The sequence below is a fragment of the Pavona decussata genome, unplaced genomic scaffold, assembly GCF_977016875.1.
Source record: "Pavona decussata unplaced genomic scaffold, jaPavDecu1.1 SCAFFOLD_273, whole genome shotgun sequence".
Taxonomy (NCBI): Eukaryota; Metazoa; Cnidaria; class Anthozoa; order Scleractinia; family Agariciidae; genus Pavona; species Pavona decussata.
The window spans coordinates 123,407-144,246 of NW_028145675.1; the positions used below are offsets into that span (position 1 = coordinate 123,407).

The 20,840-nt window shown below is 37.8% G+C and overlaps 2 protein-coding genes across 5 annotated transcripts in view; both read left to right on the forward strand.

Moving 5' to 3' along the window:
* LOC146455458 (uncharacterized) overlaps positions 1–20,840 on the forward strand; it is a 145,082-nt gene that overhangs the window by 90,881 nt on the left and 33,361 nt on the right. The window lies entirely within an intron of this gene.
* LOC146455462 (uncharacterized) overlaps positions 1–20,840 on the forward strand; it is a 50,292-nt gene that overhangs the window by 207 nt on the left and 29,245 nt on the right. For both annotated transcript variants that reach the window (XM_085094156.1, XM_085094157.1), the window contains exons 2-11: positions 505–607; positions 1,110–1,142; positions 2,717–2,749; positions 3,962–3,994; positions 4,735–4,767; positions 8,101–8,133; positions 13,010–13,042; positions 15,116–15,148; positions 16,736–16,768; positions 18,574–18,606. In XM_085094156.1, the coding sequence (XP_084950282.1) occupies positions 536–607; positions 1,110–1,142; positions 2,717–2,749; positions 3,962–3,994; positions 4,735–4,767; positions 8,101–8,133; positions 13,010–13,042; positions 15,116–15,148; positions 16,736–16,768; positions 18,574–18,606 (369 nt within the window). In that variant the 5' untranslated portion in view covers positions 505–535. The remainder of the gene's footprint in view (positions 1–504; positions 608–1,109; positions 1,143–2,716; positions 2,750–3,961; positions 3,995–4,734; positions 4,768–8,100; positions 8,134–13,009; positions 13,043–15,115; positions 15,149–16,735; positions 16,769–18,573; positions 18,607–20,840) is intronic.

The following is a 20,840-nucleotide window of genomic DNA, read 5'->3' on the forward strand; positions in this document are numbered from 1 at the left end:
TAAAGAAACTCTAGAGTTTTTTAAAGCAAAAAGTCATCTCAAAATTTCCTACCCTCACTGGTAAACTAATTTCTTTCGTTTCCTTAGGAGAAAATATTTCGTTATAAAAGGGAAAAAAGGTCAGCTAGCATTTTTGTAGAACCAAGAACCGCTAGTAAACTCGGGGAATAAAATCCCTTTTCCTAAATTTTCTGCAACTTGAATTTCAGCGAAAGCATCAGAACAGACCAATTTGTATTAGTTTACACTAATATGTTTTGAAATTAAAAGGGCAGAAAACGATCTGGGAACACAGGACACAAAGTTTAAATTATTTCGCATAAATGTTCTCGTTGGGTTTCCTTGATAGAAGATGGACCCTTTTACAGATCACCTCCGTTCATGGTTTCATCTCTTCAGTTTTGTTTAAATTTTCTTCCACTGAGTCATCCAGAGTTCATTTATTTTGTGTTTTCGGATGCAGTGGTTCGATAACTTCTAGTTTATTTATATTGTTTATTTCAGCACCCGTTCACTTCTCAAGTATAGTAGAAAGATGTCTCGCCTGTTTTTCGCGTTGGCTTTTGGCGCTATGTTCTTCACCACATCCTGTCAAGCCAACCAAGCGGTAACGTTCTCTAAGCGCTAAGTTTTTTAATTTTTCAATGTTTATTTATTGGTTTCTAGTTTATATTCCGTAAAATTCACACTTCCCCCACCCACCTCCCCTTATGTGATGACTACCCTCTTTGTGTAAGGCCAGGGCTTTGACTGAGGTTCGAATCTGCGACGACGAACTATTTTTTCACGCATTACATTATATCTTGTTTTTATATGTTTACGTAATGAAATTAGCTGGCCTCATGTCCAAGCTTAACCATCCTGGGTGACTATTCTTTCTTCGATACCAAAAAAAGGGGCAATAATCTACCGGCGAGGGTTATCAGCAGAGAAGATATGGCTTTTATAAAATACATCGCTTAGATAAGAGTAGATCTCTCAAACTTTGCTCGTTATTATTTTAGTTTATAGAAAAAGTTGCTGCGAAAGTCAGAGGAACTCTACGGATTATTTCTTTGGGCGTGGATAATTAGTTAAATTTAATCCTCGCATTTGTTTTTCTCTTTTAGGCTAACAGCGACGCCTTGCAGAATATTTCACAGGTGAGCAAGTAACAGAATAGAAACACGGCCCTAAAAATATCTTTCTTCTTAAATTGTGAGGCAACAATTATTTCCAACATTTCTAAATTCCAATTCGATATCGATAATGTCCCCAGTTATTTCTCTGTTATACTTTTCCAGCGAGCTTCTCATTTACAACAAGAAAAAAGTTCTTAAAACATCTTCACTACAAGGTTACCCGTCAGCAACAGGAAAAATCTGATTCAGGTCTTTGCAATTTGAGTATCTGACTGTGCATGATTGTCTCAGAAATTTGTTTGGCTAAAGCACAGACTGAATAAGTAAATGATTATTGCAGTTAGGCTTGAAAGGGATTCGAATTCATGACGCCTGTGATACGTTGCAACGCTCAACCAACTGAGCTATCAAGCCAACTGTGAGCTAGCATGTAGATAGATATATCTACAAAAGGAAAAATTTTAAAAGTTTAAAATCAATTTTAAAAGTTTCAACAAAGAATTCTCTTATAATTGAATTGGAATTTAGAAATGTTGGTTTTTGAGGAAAAAGGAAAATCGGAGAACCCACGAAAAAAAGCACTCAGAGCAAGACTCAACCCACACAAACAACACAGAACCCGGTTCACATTGGTGGGAGGCGACTGTTCTCACTACTGCGGCATCCCTGCTCCCCTTAAGGTTCAAATCTCCGTTGTAACATATGCTCGAAAAATTAATATTTCGCCGAAAAGCGAAGCTTTGAGGGCAAATGTGAAATTTTGAGGACAATCTCTCAGCCAAGGACACTATCAGCCGACATACCAGCAAGGCAGAAAGGGGTTTATTTATTTTATAACCCTCCCATTAATTTTTATATCGCGTGAAAACCGCTCATAAAAAAAAACCAGTGCGATCTGATGCCGGATGCGCGCGATTGACGTAAACAAGTACATTTGATTGGTTTACAGGAACTTTATTTTCACTGTAATTGGACCAAAATTTGACAAACTGACTCAGTTTGCGAAGACTAAATCTGAAAGTCTACTTGTAACTTTCTACACCTTCAAAGACGTTGACAGCATGTTTTGTTAACACTTTTGTACTTTCCGGAACAGCATTTGCGACCAGCTTTATGCTGTAAACATGACTGGACATCTACAAAACGAGTTTGTTATTCTTCCATGTAAAATAATAAAAATGACAAGGTGAAACTCTTGAGCTCAATTTTTTCCTCTGGCTTTGTTTCTTTTCAATGGAAATAATAGGAGGGCAAATATCGACCCAGGCAGGGGTTATTGCGTAATGACCTTTTCTGTGAATTTGCACCACGTGACGTAAAGTAGCCAATCAAATCACGCGAAAATTAATGGGTGGCTTATAAGAAAAAATATTTGCGTGTAAAGCTTCCCGCCTTTTGTGCACGCTAGTTCCACTTCAATTCGGAATTTACGAATACGGTCTATTGTTCAGTGTCCCTTTCTGTTTTTGCTGTAAAAATGATAAAGCAATAATGGAGCAAAGATGAACATGTATCCTTGAGAAACTCCAAGGATTTTGGCAGGGGCGTGGATAATTGGTTAAATTTAATCCTCGCATTTTTTTTTTATCTTTTAGGATCTCAACAACGCCTTGAATAATCTTGCACGGGTGAGAATAACAGAATAGACTTACAGCCATTAAAATATCTTTCTTCTTGAATTGTGAGGCAACAATTATTTCCAACATTTCTAAATTCCAATTCGATATCGATAATGTCCCCAGTTATTTCTCTGTTAAACTTTTCCAGCGACCTTCTTATTTACAACAAGAAAAAAGTTCTTAAAACATCTTTACTACAAGATTACCCATCAGCAACAGACTAAATCTGATTCACGTCTTTGCAATTTAAGTATCGGACTGTGCATGATTATCTCAGAAATTTGTTTGGCTAAAGCACAGACTGAATAGGTAAATGATTATCGCAGTTATAGGCTTGAAAGGGATTCGAACCCATGACGCCTGTGATACGTTTACAAATACTCGAAAAATGAATATTTGACCGAAAAGCGAGGCTTCGAGAGCAAATGTGAAATTTTGAGGACAATCTCTCAGCCAAGGACACTACCAGCCGACAAACCAGCAAGGCAGAAAAGGGTTTATTTATTTCATAACCCTCCCATTAATTTTTATATCGCGCGAAAGCCGCTCATAAAAAAGCCGATGCGATCTGATGGCGAATGCGCGCGATTGACGTAAACAAGTACATTCGATTTGTTTACAGGAACTTTATTTTCACTGTAATTGGACCAAAATTTGACAAACTGACTCAGTTTGCGTAGGACTAAATCTGAAAGTCTACTCGTAACTTTCTACACCTTCAAAGACGTTGACCGCATGTTTTGTTGACATTTTTGTACTTTCCGGAATAGCATTTGCGACCAGCTTTATGCTATAAACATGACTGGACATCTACAAAACGAGTTTGTTTTTCTCCATGTAAAAAAATGACAAGGTGTAACTCTTGAGCTCGCTTTTTTCCGCTGGCTTTGTTTTTTTTTTTAATGGAAATAATAGGAGGGCAAATATCGACCCAGGCAGGGGTTAATGCGTAATAACCGTCCTGGGTGGGTAATGGGTGGGTTATAAAAAATATATATATTTCCGTGTAAAGATTCCCGCCTTTTCTGCACGCTAGTTCTACTTCAATTCGGAGTTTACGAATACGATCTATTGTTCAGTGTCCCTTTCTGTTTTTTCTGTAAAAATGATAAAACAATAATGGAGCAAGGATGAACGTGTATCCTTGAAAACTCTACAGATTTTGAGGGGGGCGTGAAGAATTGGTTAAATTTAATCCTCGCATTTGTTTTTATCTTTTAGGATCTCAGAAAGGCCTTGAGTAATCTTGCACGGGTGAGAATAACAGAATAGAAACACAGTCCTTAAAATATCTTTCTTCTTCTGAAATTGTGAGGCAACAATTATTTCCAACATTTCTAAATTCCAATTCGATATCGATAATGTCCCCAGTTATTTCTCTGTTATACTTTTCCAGCGAGCTTCTCATTTACAACAAGAAAAAAGTTCTTAAAACATCTTCACTACAAGGTTACCCGTCAGCAACAGGCAAAATCTGATTCAGGTCTTTGCAATTTAAGTATCTGACTGTGCATGATTGTCTCAGAAAATTGTTTGGCTAAAGCACAGACTGAATAAGTAAATGATTATTGCAGTTATAGGCTTGAAAGGGATTCGAACCCATGACACCTGCGATACGTTGCAGCGCTCAACCAACTGAACCATAAAGCCAACTAGGAGCTGGTATGTAGATAGATATATCTACAAAAGGAAAAATTTGAAAGTTTAACGTGACGTAAAGTAGCCAATAAAATCTCGCGAACATTAATGGGTGGGTTATAAGAAAAAATATTTGCGTGCAAAGATTCCCGCCTTTTGTGCACGCTAGTTCCACTTCAATTCGGAGTTTACGAATACGTTCTTTTGTTTAGTGTCCCTTTCTGTTTTGCTGTAAAAATGATAAAACAATAACGGAGCAAGGATGAACGTGTATCCTTGAGAAACTCTATGGATTATTTCTTTAGGCGTGGATAATTGGCTAAATTTAATCCTCTCATTTGTTTTTTCTCTTTTAGGGTCACAGCCACGCCTTCCATAATCTTTCACATGTGAGCTAGTAACAAAATAGCAACACAGCCCTTAACATATCTTTCTTCTTAAAATTGTGAGGCAAAAATTATATCCAACATTTCTAAATTCCAACTCGATATTAATAATATCCCAAGTTATTGCTCTGTTATACTTTTTCAGCGAGCTTCTCATTTACAACAAAAAACAAGTTCTTTTAAAAAACATCTTTACTACAAGGTTACCCAGCAACCGGCGAAATCCGTTTCATGTCTTTGCAATTTGAGTATCTGACTGTGCATGATTGTCCCTGAAATGTGTTTGGCTAAAGCACAGACTCAATAAGTAAATGATCATCGCAGTTATTCAGGTTTGAAAGGGATTCGAACCCATGACGTCTGCGATACGTTGCAGCGCTCTACCAACTGAGCTATCAAGCCAACTGGAAGCTGGTATGTAGATAGATATATGTACAAAAAGAAAAATTGGAAAGTTTAAAATCAATATTAAAGTCTCAACAAAGAATTCTCTTAAAATAAGTTTCCAGATCGAATTTTTTTTCATGTTTAACAATTGTTTAATGCCACAGTTAAAACCTCGCTCATGTCAGTAAAAAATAAGTCGGTTATTTCTAGGCACATCGTGGATATGTGATTTAACCCTATAAAGGGCTGAATTTATCAACGACCGAATTATTTTAACATAGGAAGTAACACCACTCATTGACACACGAAAACATGTCTAAAAAATTATTATAGAATAAATAGGCCCCAAAATATCATAACCAGGGGTGGGTTCTTCGAAAGCCAAATAACGCTAATCTACGATTAAAAGTTAATCGTGGTTTTCATTTCGCTCTTTAAAAGAGGTTTTTAAGACCCATTTCAAGGAAAAGGTAAAGGAAAGTCTAAATCAAAAGTGAGGGCCAAAAATCTTTTAGAAGAATCTTTACCGATGAGTAATTAAACTCGAACCAAAGTTCATGTTAATCCAGAATTAGCGTAATGGGGCTTTTATCAACTGGGCCCTGGGCCCTGAATATCACCTCGGGAAGATATCAGCCATCTTTCAAACTTAACGCGTCTAAGAGTGTGTAGCGTGGGGCTCAGGCCCCATGGTACGCCTTTGTAGCTCGTTACAAGTGCGACAGCTTAAAGGTTATATTTTCGTTCATTTTATTACCCCTTTTAATCACATTACAAGCAGAATGCCATAATTACTCTTCGGCTTTTAGTTTCACGGTTGTAATTTCCAACCCTGGCATTACGTTATCTCTTTTGGATGTTAGAGGCTTTATCCATTCCTCAAGCTTGAATTTGTTCCACCATCTCCTCGAATTTCCCATGCTTTTTCTTGAAATACTTCTTGTGCAATTTCATGATTTTTTTTTTTTTTTGCTTTACATAACACAATAATTACAATATTGAGCACTGCTTACACTATTTACAATAAATACCATGCTTACAATACTGACAATACTTATTGCTTACATTGTTAACAATACTTACTATTTTCAAACATTCTTACGTTTCTTATGCTTTAAGTACACAATTGCATTACAAGAAACTTGTTTGCAAGATAATTGGCGTTATTGAGGCAGGATAAGCTACCGGATGAAGGACATAGAAAATATCAGTGGCGTTGGGAATAACGCTATAGTTGAAACGATAGTTTCTACGTGATATCGTGTGGGAATGACCATTGTTTGGGTAGAAAATTGTTTGCTTCTGCTTGTACTTGTATGTTGTAAATTGTCTTTAGGTATTTGAGAAATCCTTGCAATAGAGGTATAGATTCTTTTGTTTTGCAGAGCCAGATATAGTGCCTGGCAATAAGAAAACAAAGGTTGATCTGGCGTTGAACTTTAGAAGAGTCTGATCTCAGGCCTAGTGAAACAGTCATGTCTGCAGAGTAGCTATCGGGAATAATTTGACAAAGTTTTAATCGCGTTATGATGCTCTCCCAGAAGAGCGCCGTTTTGGGGGCAGAACCAGAAAAGGTGTATGAGTTTTTCTGGTTCTTTTTTGCAAAAGGAGCAGTTGGAGTTTTCTTTTATTCTTATCTTAGTTAAGAAAGCATTTGTTGGCATTCTTCTGTGCAACAGTTTAAATGTGCTTTTGTGATTTTATGAGCTAGTTGGTAGGTCGCGCCCCACTTTGTTTCGTTTTGACCTAAGTTGCAGTCTTGGATCCATTTTTGCTGGCTTGTAGTAGGGGCGGCACTTTTCTTTGTAATTAATTTGTCATACACCAACTTGCTTGCTTTTTGGGCTTTTACTAGTTTGGTCGAATAACTGTCGTATCGAATAAGAATTTGGAAATTTTGGTTTTTAGAGGAGAAAGGAAAATCGGAGAACCCAGGAAAAAAAGCGCTCAGAACAAGACTCAACCCACACAAACAACGCAGAACCCGGTCCACATTGGTGGGAGGCGATTGTTCTCACTCCTACGGCATCCCTGCTCCCCTTAAGGTTCAAAAAGCTGGTTGTAACATATACTCGAAAAATGAATATTTGGCCGAAAAGCTAAGCTTCGAGGGCAAATGTAAAATTTTGAGGACAATCTCTCAGCCAAGGACATTATCAGCCGACATACCATCAAGGCAGAAAGGGGTTTATTTATTTTACAACCCTCCCATTAATTTTTATATCGCATGAAAACCGCTCATAAAAAAGCCGGTGCGATCTGATGGCGGATACGCGCGATTGACGTACACAAGTACATTTGATTGGTTTACAAGAACTTTATTTTCACTTTAATTGGACCAAAATTTGACAAACTGACTCAGTTTGCGTAGGACTAAATCTGAAAGTCTACTCGTAACTTTCTACACCTTCAAAGACGTTGACAGCATGTTTTGTTGACATTTTTGTACCTTCCGGAAAAGCATTTACGACCAGCTTTATGCTGTAAACATGACTGGACATCTACAAAACGAGTTTGTATTTCTTCCATGTAAAATAATAAAAATGAAAAAGTGAAACTCTCTAGCTCGATTTTTTCCGCTGGCTTTGTTTTTTTTTTTTTTTAATTGAAATAATAGGAGGGCAAATATCGACCCAGGCAGGGGTTATTGCGAGATAACCATTCTTTGAATTTGCACCACGTGACGCAAAGTAGCCAATAAAATCGCGCAAAAATTAATGGGTTGGTTATAAGAAAAAAATATTTGCGTGTAAAGATTTCCCCCTTTTGTGCACGCCAGTTCCAGTTCAATTCGGACTTTACGAATACGGTCTATTGTTCAGTGTATCTCTTTTTATTTGCTGTAAAAATAATAAAACAATAATGGAGCAAGGATGAACTCTACGTATTATTTCTTTGGGCGTGAATAATTGGTTAAATTTAATCCTTGCATTTGTTTTTCTCTTTTAGGATCTCAACAACGTCCGGGATAATCTTGCACAGGTGAGAATAACAGAATAGAAACAGAGCCTTTAAAATATCTTTCTTCTTGAATTGTGAGGCAACAATTATTTCCAACATTTCTAAATTCCAATTCGATAATTTTCCCAGTTATTGCTCTGTTATCATTCTTTCCAGCGACCTTCTTATTTACAACAAGAAACAAGTTCTTAAAACATCTTTACTACAAGGTTACCCATCAGGAACAGGCAAAGTTTGATTCAGGTCTTCGCAATTTGAGTATTTGACTGTGCATGATTGTCTCAGAAATTTGTGTGGCTAAAGCACAGACTGAAACTGTCTAGTAAATTTTGCTTATCAAGAAGGCCGTACGCTATAAACCTCAGAGAAAATGGATACACTAATCAAAAAACACACTTCAAATATATCTTTGAGTAATAAATGAAAAAAGCACTGTGATAATTCATAGCAATAAGTACAGAAATAAACTAAACAACGATCTTTGAAAAATTCACAAAAAACAAGCGAATGAATGTTTTGCGTAAACTTTGTTTTGATGAAAATGAAATCACACTTTTTATTAATTTTACATTCGCTTTTAACGTTCTTTGAAAAGATATTCAGTGAAAATTACTCACGCATCTTAATCTTTGCGGTTATATCCTACTGTTTTAAGTATTTTTGTTTGTTCTCTGTCAAGATTGTCAGAAATAAATGCTAAAATTAGAAATATATGCGAGAAAAACTTGTCAGTAGTTTATGCCAACGATACAATGTTGGGAGACGTTTGCTTGACTGACTATTTTAGCTCAGAATCAAACTTGTTTAAATGAAGCAAAATGGGATGAGATAAGAAAATAAAACTCCAAGGGAAATAACGAACATGGACAGAAAAATGAGCTCAAAAAGGCTGCTCTTAGGTTAAACAAGTTGCAGTGTCAACACTAAAAGAAAAAATATCTTGCAAAAGCAGCAAAGTTTTGTCAACAAAATCACATGAATATAATCGCCTCTTTGGAGAATAACCAGTCCTTTTATTCGATTGCTGATTTTTTTGTTAGTTTACAACGTTAAGTTTCACTTCAGGAGGAAAAATCCATCGCATCTTAATTTCATTTCATCGCGCCGGACTAGTATAAACTAATTTTTCTTCAAGATTCGGCCCCTGTTTATGAAGTGCCGCCTCTAAAAGCTGCTAAAAGAATCGATTTGTTTCTCCCGCCGCTATCCGCCTTTCTCTTTCTCCCGCTCAGTTTGACGGCAAAATTGGACGAGATCAGAAAAAAAAAACTACAAGGGAAATAATCAACATGGACCGAAAAAATAAGCTCAAAATACTGTTCCGAAGTTAGCAGTAAGCTTATTAAGCTCAAGCTTAAGTTAAACGGCGTGTCAAAACTACAAGAAAACAATATCTTGCGAGCCAGCAAACTAGCAACGTTTTGTCAACAAAATTGCATGATTGTACTCGCCTCTTCTGAAAATAAGCAGTCCCTTTATTCCATTGCTGATTTTTCCGTTCGTTTTACAACGTTAAGTGAGCGAAACGTTTCACTTCAAGAGAAAAAATCCAACGTTTCGTGTCGCCGGATCGGAGTAAAATGATTTCACTTCCAGATTCTGATGATGTGCCAGTCGATTTGTTTCTCCCGCCACTAGTTGCCTTGCTCTTTCTCCTGCTGTTGGTCACATATAAAAATTGACTTTGTATCTTGTCGTCTTCAAAATTATTTTTTTTTGTTTTGTTTTTTTCTCAAATGCAGTTGGCGATGCAACTTCCCGCCAAACAAACGCGGCCGGTAGCGCAGTTGGCCATGCATTTTCCCGCCGAAAAATAACCCTGGTTACAGCACATATGCTCATTTATGTAGGCCAATGTGAAATGAGACACTCAAACCCTGTGCCGCAACACGGGGTTTTTTCTGCACCTTTTCCTGTTCTTTCTCTCTTTGTTCGTCACTCATGTTTCGCCTGTTTGCTACCGATCTGAATCGCTCTCTTTAACGTCGAACTTCGCTTCTTCGTCGCCTGTTTTCTCGATCTCTTTCTATCTCCCTTTCTTTGCTTTACATGTTTGTAGACTTATTCATAAATTGAGTTTGTGTTTTTTCGTACACGTCGTCTTCAAAATTATTTTGTTTTTCTCAAACGCAGTTGGTGATGCAATTTCCTGCCAAACAAACGCGGCCGGCAGCGCAGTTGGCCAAGCATTTTTCCGCCGAAAAAACCTGATTTGCAGCACAAGGTTTGAGTGTCTCATTTCATGTTGCCTTACATGGGTAGCGTACGTACGGGCGGTAGGTCGGTCGGACGGACGGAAGTGACGTCATAACCGAACCAAAATTTCTCGCACTGATGGGTTTACCAAAATCTCTTAGCTATGGGGCTCCGCCGCGCGCGCCTACGGCGCGCGCGCGAGTTCCGCTAATAAGATTCCAGGTCGAATTGGAATTTAGAAATGTTGGTTTTTGAGGAGAAGAGAAAATCGGAGAACCCAGGAAAAAAAGTGCTCAGAGCAAGACTTAACCCACACAAACAACACAGAACCCGGTCCACATTGGTGGGAGGCGATTGTTCTCACTACTGCGGCATCTTTGCTTTCCTTAAGGTTCAAATCTCCGTTATAACATATACTCGAAAAATGAATATTTAGCCAAGAAGCGAAACTTCGAGGGCAAATGTGAAATTTTGAGGACAATCTCTCAGCCAAGGACATTATCAGCCGACATACCAGCAAGGCAGAAAGGGGTTTATTTATTTTATAACCCTCCCATTAATTTTTATATCGCGCGAAAACCGCTCATAAAAAAGCCAGAGCGATCTGATGGCGGATGCGCGCGATTGACGTACACAAGTACACTTGATTGGTTTACTGGAACTTTATTTTCACTGACAAACTGACTCAGTTTTCGTAAGACTAAATCTGAAAGTCGACCATGGGCAATAGGAAACATGGGTTTCCACTAAATAAAGACTACATTTATTTCAAATAAAGTTGAATTACTCACAATGAAGTATATAGTCTTTAGTCTTTTCTGGTCGTTTCTCCCCATTTATTTCTTGTAGAATTTAGCCCTAACATTCTATTTCGCCAGCATGCATTCGTTAAGTCTTGGTAACCGTGCCGTGTTATTGAAACCCCAGGCGCGGCCGCTAAGCGCGCGAGCGTTAACACTAAAAAGTGACTGGATAGGAAACGATTTAACCGTCGCTAGGAGATTAGAGCTATTGGCCAATCACTGAACCGAAAATACAATATACATTGTTTTTCAAACTCGTCTGCACGCGATAAGAGCACTGCAAACTCCTTCCACCCATTGCTAGTTGAAAAAAAGGACAAAAAGATTACTCTCCCGACATGGAAGGAGTCGAAAACAATTTTGAAACATATGACTGAAATATTTGGGCTTTGAAATATGCTTAGTTTATCGGATTGCTGTTAGCCAAACTGTATATTGAAATCAATGACAATTTTCTAAGTGAGATAAACAGAAGAAGGTCAAAAAGTTGCATTAATAACATTTTATTCAGGATTTTTACAAACATTACTTGATTAATTGCAGTCCGCTCTTCCCAGCTTGAGCGAGCGCCAACTCCAGCTTCTTCGGATGGCTTTAACATCGTATGAAATTTGTTGCAGTTCTGTTACGGCCGTTAAATTACTTGCACTTCTAATAAGCTTAAGGAGATATAGATATTTATGGCAACAATCGCTATAATATACGCAGGAAAACAAATCGAACACTTTAAAAAACGTCTTTCAAGCGCTCAACTGGAGTAAACGTTTTTTAACGATGGTATTTTTTCCAAGTTAGTTCGTGGTTCCATGGCGAGGTATTCAAAACAAACAACGAAATATTCCGGTGAAACAGCTTCCAACTAACCACATATTTCGAACTCATAGCAACTCTTGGTTTCAGTTTTCTCTCGCCCGAACATTGTGCGACACCTCTTCATTACCGGACTTCTAGCGACTTTTTAGACCCCGAGGGGCGAGCACCCTTTGCTTACTTATATGAAGACGGGCATAGTTTCTTCTTACGAGGTTCGCACGGTTGATCGAGTTTGGTTCCTACCCACGGCGGTTATGAGTTAACACTCGCGCGCTTAGCAGCCTGCCTGGAATTTCAATAGGTCGCACGGTTATTAAAACCGTAACAAATGCTGACGAATTTGTTATGCAGGCTAAATTTGTTTTGAGTCAAACTGCGCGTTCTTACTTGTTAATCAATGCTATTGAACAAGAGATAAATGGGGAGAAACAACCAGAAAAGGCTAAAGACTACGTTATTTGAGTAATTCAACTATATTTGAGATAAATGAAGTATTTGTTTAGTCGAAACCCATCATGTTTTGTTGAAATTTTTGTACTTTCCGGAAAAACATTTGCGACCAGCTTTTTGCTGTAAACATGACTGGACATCTACAAAACGAGTGTTTTTCTTCCATGTAAAATAATAGAAATGAAGAGGTGAAACTCTTGAGCTCGCTTTCTTCCGCTGGCTTTGGTTTTTTTTTTTTTTTTGTTTTTTTTTTGTTTTTTTTTTTTTCAATGGAAACTAAATAGGAGGGCAAATATCGACGCAGGCGGGGGTTATTGCGTGATAACCTTCCTGTGAATTTCCACTACGTGAGGTAAAGTAGCCAATAAAATCGCACGAAAATTAATGGGTGGGTTATAAGAAAAAAAATTTGCGTGTGAAGATTCCCGCCTTTTGTGCACGCTAGTTCCACTTCAATTCGGAGTTTACGAATACGTTCTTTCGGTTTAGTGTCCCTTTCTGTTTTTGCTGTAAAAAATGATAAAACAATAATGGAGCAAGGATGAACGTGTATCCTTGAGAAACTTTATGGATTATTTCTTTGGGCTTGGATAATTGGTTAAATTTAATCCTCGCATTTGGTTTTTCTCTTTTAGGGTCAAAGCCACGCCTTCGATAATCTTGAACAGGTGAATAGTAACAGAATAGAAACACAGCCCTTAACATATCTTTCTTCTTGAATTGTGAGGCAACAATTATTTCCGACATTTCTAAATTCCAATTCGATATAATAATATCCCAAGTTATTGCTCTGTTATACTTTTTCAGCGAGCTTCTCATTTACAACAAGAAACAAGTTCTTTTAAAAAACATCTTTACTACAAGGTTACCCAGCAACCGGCGAAATCCGTTTCATGTCTTTGCAATTTGAGTATCTGACTGTGCATGATTGTCCCTAAAATGTGTTTGGCTAAAGCACAGACTAAATAAGTGAATGATCATCGCAGTTATTCAAGCTTGAAAGGGATTCGAACCCATGACGTTTGCGATACGTTGCAGCGCTCTACCAACTGAGCTATCAAGCCAACTGGGAGCTGGTATGTAGACAGATATATGTACAAAAAGAAAAATTTGAAAGTTTAAAATCAATAATAAAGTCTCAACAAAGAATTCCCTTAAAATAAGTTTCCAGATCGATTTTTTTTTTCATGTTTAACAATTGTTTAATGCCACAGTTAAAACCTCGCTCATATCAGTAAAAAATAAGTCGGTTATTTCTAGGCACCTCGTGGATATGTGATTTAAATCGCGTTATGATGCTCTCCCAGAAGAGCGCCGTTTTGGGGCAGAACCAGAAAAAGGTGTATGAGTTTTTGTGGTTCTTTTTTGCAAAAGGAGCAGTTGGAGTTTTCTTTTATTCTTATGTTGGTTAAGAAAGTATTTGTTGGCATTTTTCTGTGCAACAGTTTAAATTGAAATTCCCTGAGTTTTGTGCTTTTTGTGATTTTATGAGCTAGTTGATAGGTCGCGCCCCACTTTGTTTCGTTTTGACCTAAGTTGCAGTCTTGGATCCATTTTTGCTGGCTTGTAGTAGGGGCGGCACTTTTCTTTGTAATTTATTTATCATACACCAACCTCCTTGCTTTTTGGGCTTTTATTAGTTTTGTCGAATAACTGTCGTATCGAATTGGAATTTGGAATTTTTGGTTTTTTGAGGAGAAAGGAAAATCGGAGAACCTAGGAAAAAAGCGCTCAGAGCAAGACTCAACCCACACAAACAATGCAGAACCCGGTCCACATTGGTGGGAGGCGATTGTTCTCACTCCTACGGCATCCCTGCTCCCCTTAAGGTTCAAATCTCCGTTGTAACATATGCTCGAAAAATGAATATTTGGCCGAAAAGCGAAGCTTCGAGGGCAAATGTGAAATTTTGAGGACAATCTCTCAGCCAAGGATATTATCAGCCGACATACCAGCAAGGCAGAAAGGGGTTTATTTATTTTACAACCCTTCCATTAATTTTTATATCGCGTGAAAACCGCTCATAAAAAAGCCGGTGCGATCTGATGGCAGATGCGCGCGATTGACGTACACAAGTACATTTGACTGGTTTACAAGAACTTTATTTTCACTTTAATTGGACCAAAATTTGACAAACTGACTCAGTTTGCGTAGGACTGAATCTGAAAGTCTACTCGTAACTTTCTACACCTTCAAAGACGTTGACGGCATGTTTTGTTGACATTTTTGTACCTTCCGGAAAAGCATTTGCGACCAGCTTTATGCTGTAAACATGACTGGACATCTACAAAACGAGTTTGTATTTCTACCATGTAAGATAAATAAAATGAAAAAGTGAAACTCTTGAGCTCGATTTTTCCCGCTGGCTTTGTTTCTTTTCAATGAAAATAATAGGAGGGCAAATATCGACGCAGGGTGGGGTTATTGCGTAATATCCTTCTTGTGAATTTGCACCACGTGACGTAAAGTAGTCAATAAAATCGCGCGAAAGTTAATGGGTGGGTTACAAGAAATAAATATTTGCGTGTAAAGATTCCCGCCTTTTGTGCACGCTAGTTCCAATTTAATTTAAAGTTTAGGAATACGGTCTATTGTTCAGTGTCTCTCTATGTTTTTGCTGTAAAAATGATAAAACAATAATGGAGCAAGGATGAACGTGTATCCTTGAGAAACTCTACGGATTTTTGGGGGGCGTGGATAATTGGTTAAATTTAATCCTCGCATTTGTTTTTATTTTTTAGGATCTCAACAACGCCTTGAATAATCTTGCATGGGTGAGAATAACAGAATAAACTTACAGCCCTTAAAATATCTTTCTTCTTGAACTGTGAGGCAACAATTATTTCCAACATTTCTAAATTTCAATTCGATATCGATAATGTCCCCAGTTATTGCTTTGTTATCATTCTTTCCAGCGACCTTCTTATTTACAACAAGAAAAAAGTTCTTAAAACATATTCAATACAAGGTTACCCAACAGCAACAGGCAAAATCTGATTCACGTCTTAGCAATTTAAGTATCTGACTGTGCATGATTGTCTCAGAAATTTGTTTGGCTAAAGCACAGACTGAAAAAGTGAATGATTATTGCAGTCATAAGCTTGAAAGGGATTCGAACCCATGACGCCTGTGATACGTTGCAACGCTCAACCAACTGAGCTATCAAGGCAACTGGGAGCTGGTATGTAGATAGATATATCTACAAAAGGAAAAGTTTAAAAGTTTAAAATCAATATTAAAAGTTTTAACAAAGAATTCTCTTATAATAAGGTTCCAGATCGAATTGGAATTTGGAAATGTTGGTTTTTTGAGGATAAAAGAAAATCAGAGAACCCAGGAAAAAAAGCGCTCAGAGCAAGACTCAACCCACACCAACAACACCGAACCCGGTCCACATTGCTGGGAGGCGACTGTTCTCACTACCGCGGCATCCCTGCTCCCCTTAAGGTTCAAATCTCTGTTGTAACATATGCTCGAAAAATGAATATTTGGCCGAAAAGCGAAGCTTCGAGGGCAAATGTGAAATTTTGAGGACAATCTCTCAGCCAAGGACATTATCAGCCGACATACCAGCAAGGCAGAAAGGGGTTTATTTATTTTATAACCCTCCCATTAATTTTTATATCGCGCGAAAACCGCTCATAAAAAAGCCGGTGCGATCTGATGGCGGATGCGCGCGATTGACGTACACAAGTACATATGATTGGTATACAGGAACTTTATTTTCACTGTAATTGGACCAAAATTTGACAAACTGACTCAGTTTGCGTAGGACTAAATCTGAAAGTCTACTTGTAACTTTCTACACCTTCAAAGACGTTGACGGCATGTTTTGTTGACACTTTTGTACTTTTCGGAACAGCATTTGCGACCAGCTTTATGCTGTAAACATGACTGGACATCTACAAAACGAGTTTGTTTTTCTTCCATGTAAAATAATAAAAATGAAAAGGTCAAACTCTTGAGCGCGCTTTTTTCCGCTGGCTTTGTTTCTTTTCAATGGAAATAATAGGAGAGCAAATATCGACGCAGGCGGGGGTTATTGCGTAGTATCCTTCCTGTGAATTTGCACCACGTGACGTAAAGTAGTCAATAAAATCGCGCGAACATTAATGGGTGGGTTATCAGGAGAAATATTTGCGTGTAAAGATTCCCGCCTTTTGTGCACGCTAATTCCACTGCAATTCGGAGTTTACAAATACGTTTTGTTGTTCAGTGTCCCTTTCTGTTTTTGCTGTAAAAATGATAAAACAATAATGGAGAAGGGATAAACGTTTATGCTTCAGAAACTCTATGGATTATTTCTTTGGGCGTGGATAATCGGTTAAATTTAATCCTTGCATTTGGTTCTTCTCTTTTAGATTCACCGCCGTGCCTTCGATAATCTTTTTGAGGTGAGCAGGTAACAGAATGGAAACACAGCCCTTAAAATATCTTTCTTCTTGATTTGCGAGGCAACAGCTTTGTTATACTTTTCCAGCGAGCTTCTCATTTACAACAAAAAACAAGTTCTTTTAAAAAACATCTTCACTACAAGGTTACCCAGCAACCGGCGAAAACCGTTTCAGGTCTTTGCAATTTGAGTATCATGGGACTGTGCATGATTGTCCCTGAAATGTGTTCGGCTATAGCACAGATTGAATAAGTGAATGCTCATCGCAGTTAATCAGGCTTGAAAGGGATTCGAACCCATGACGTCTGCGATACGCTTTGAAATATGGTTAGTTAATCAGATTGCTGTTAGCCAAACTGCATATTGAAATCAATGACAATTTTTCTAAGTCAGATAAACAGAAGAAGGTCAAAAAGTTGCATTAATGAAATTTTATTCAAGATTTTTACAAATATTACTTGACGTATTGCAGTCCGCTCTTCCCAGCTTGAGCAAGCGCCAACTCCAGCTTCTTCCGATGGCTTCAACATCGTATGAAATTTGTTGCAGTTCTGTTACGGCAGTTAAATTACTTGCACTTCTAATAAGCTTAAAGAGATATAGATATTTATGGCAACAATCGCAATAATATGCCCAGGAAAACAAATCGAACACTTTATAAAAAGTCTTTCAAGCGCTCAACTGGAGTAAACTTTTTTTAAACGATGGTATTTTTTTCCAAACCCGGAATGAAGTTAGTTCGTGGTTCCATGGCAAGGTATTTAAAACAAACAACGAAATATTCCAGTGAAACAGCTTCCAACTAGCCACATATTTCGAAGTCATAGCAACTGTTGGTTTTAGTTTTCTCTCGCCCGAACATTGTCCGACAGCTCTTCGATACCAGACTTCTAGCGACTTTCTAGACCCCCAAGAGCGAGCACCCTTTGCTTCCTTATATGGAGACGGGCATAGTTTCTTCTTACGAGGTTCGCACGATTGATCGAGTTTGGTTCTTACCCAGGGCGGTTATGAGTTAACACTCGCGCGCTTAGCAGCCGTGCCTGGAATTTCAATAGGTCGCACGGTTACCAAGACCGTAACGAATGCTGACGAATTTGTTATGCAGGCTAAATTTGTTTTGAGTCAAACTGTGCGTTGCTACTTGTTAATGGGGCTATTATACAAGAGATAAATGGGGAGAAACAACCAAAAAAGACTAAAGACTACTTTATTTTGAGTTATTCAACTATATTTGAGATAAATGTAGTATTTGTTTAATCGAAACCCATGATTTTTTGTTGAAATTTTTGTACTTTCTGGAAAAACATTTGCGACCAGCTTTTTGCTGTAAACATGATTGGACATCTACAAAACGAGTTTGTTTTTCTTCCATGTAAAATAATAAAAATTAAAAGGTGAAACTCTTGAGCTCGCTTTTTTCTGGTGGCTTTGTTTTTTTTCAATGGAAATAATAGGAGGGCAAAAATCGACGCAGCGGAGGTTATTGCGTGATAATCTTCCTGTGAATTTGCACCACGTGGCGTAAAGTAGCCAATAAAATCGCGGAAAAATTAATGGGTGGGCTATAAGAAAAAATATTTGCGTGTAAAGATTCCCGCCTTTTGTGCACGCTAGTTCCACTTCAATTCGGAGTTTACGAATACGTCCTGTTGTTCAGCGTCCCATTCTGTTTTTGCTGTAAATATGATAAAACAATAATGGAGCAAGGATGAACGTGTATCCTTGAGAAACTCGACGGATTATTTTCTTTGGGCGTGGATAATTGGTTAAATTTAATCCTCGCATTTGGTTCTTCTCTTCTAGGATCACGGCCGCGCCTTCCATAATCTTGCACAGGTGAGCTAGTAACAGAATGGAAACACAGCCCTTAAAATATCTTTCTTCTTGAATTGTGAGGCAACAATTATTTCCGACATTTCTAAATTCCAATTCGATATTAATAATATCCCAAGTTATTGCTTTGTTATACTTTTCCAGCGAGCTTCTCGTTTACAACAAAAAACAAGTTCTTTTAAAAAACATCTTCACTACAAGGTTACTTAGCAACCGGCGAAATCCGTTTCATGTCTTTGCAATTTGAGTATCTGACTGTGCATGATTGTCCCTGAAATGTGTTTGGCTATAGCACAGACTGAATAAGTGAGTGATCATCGCAGTTATTCAGGCTTGAAAGGAATTCGAACCCATGACGTCTGCAATACGCTGCAGCGCTCAACCAACTGAGCTATTAAGCCAACTGGGAGCTGGTATGTAGATAGATATATGTACAAAAAGAAAAATTTGAAAGTTTAAAATCAATATTAAAGTCTCAACAAAGAATTCTCTTAAAATAAGTTTCCAGATCGAATTTTTTTTTTTCATGTTTAACAATTGTTTAATGCTACAGTTAAAACCTTGCTCATGTCAGTATAAAATAAGTCGGTTATTTCTAGGCACCTTGTGGATATGTGATTTAACCCTATAGAGGGCTGAATTTATCAACGACCGAATTATTTTGACATAGGAAGTAACAGCACTCATTGACACAAGAGTAGTGAGGGAGTGACCACGGTTTCCTCTTTTTCGAGGGGGAATCTCATTTACTTGAGGGGGCATAAAATTAACGCCGATGACGTCATGGCCTATTGTCTTGATCACTCGTTATAGGATGACGTCATATTTTATTTTAGCCTCACCAACAGGTTATGAACTGGTATGACAGGTTTATCAATGATGTCATGCTCTATTTTTAAACTGAAGTTTATTTTTGGTTATATGTTCATCTTAACAAAACACCTATTGACACGAACGAATATTTTCTATAAATGAACGCAAAAGGTGTATTTTTGTTTTTGCTGACCTTGTCTCTTCCTCCTCCTCCTCCTCCTCCTCCTCCTCTGGGAAAACCACCACCACTACCACCTCCACCACCACCGCCACCACCACCGGTAGTGGTGGTGGTTGAACACCACCGGTGGTGGTGGAGGTTTTCCCCAAGGAGGAGGAGGAGGAGGAGAAGGAGGAGGAGGAAGAGGAGGCAAGGTCAGCAAAAACAGATATACACCTTTTGCGTTCATTTATAGAAAATATTCGTTCGTGTCAATAGGTGTTTTGTTAAGATGAACATATAACCAAAAATAAACTTCAGTTACGCGACAGAAACCTCCAAGAACGACATTTGTATATGTATTAACATTCAAAAGCATCAACAGGGCTCCTTTTGGCATTCATTTCTAGAAATTGCATAAACGCCAATAGGCTATCAATTGCATCATTGATAAATCATTTTTTTAGAAAATAAACTCATTAACGGATAAGTACTAACAATCTATTTCATCTTTACACAACCATTTCAATGAGGGTAACATTTTTTTAGTGCAAAAAAGACAAGCACAAGTGTCATCATAACATTCAACTATTTGAAAAGAAAATTGAAATTTGCTATTTGAATAATCCTTAATTTTCTTGCCGCCAATTAGACATCGTGGTAAAAACGTTTACAGGTAACGATACCGCTGTCCACATTAAGTTGCCGTAATGGAACCAATATATTCCCTTAAAAAAGCAACAATTAAATCAGACATAACACGTTCTGAGGTATAAGAACAGATGACTTTTATAAACATACGAAAGCAAACTCGGCGATTCGGATATAGAGTTGAGAGTTACCTTAATTCCTTCGAAATCTCTGGTAGTTAAACAATTTTATATTTTTTTATTCTCTATTTAAAGGCAATAAAGTTCTTTTCAGGTCTCTCAAGCAATGTGCGTTGTTTAATAGCAAGCATTTAGTAGTCGCGTGTTTTGATTGTGTTTTAATTGATTATTTCTATGAACTTAAGCTGTCTATTGTTTATGATAAGTTAATTGGCTTTTTCCGTAGAGTTCTTATGCAAATGTAGGTTTTGGTTTAAGTCACTGCTTCTGCATAGTTAGTGGCTGACGGACCGTGAAGAGAGGTTGCACAAGAACTTAAGTCTCTGATGTGAAGGCCAAAAGCGCATTGACCCTTGTTAACGTAAGTAAAGGTGGACAGCCATCAACATGAAACATAACCGACTTTAATGTGATATACATATTGCAAAATCTGA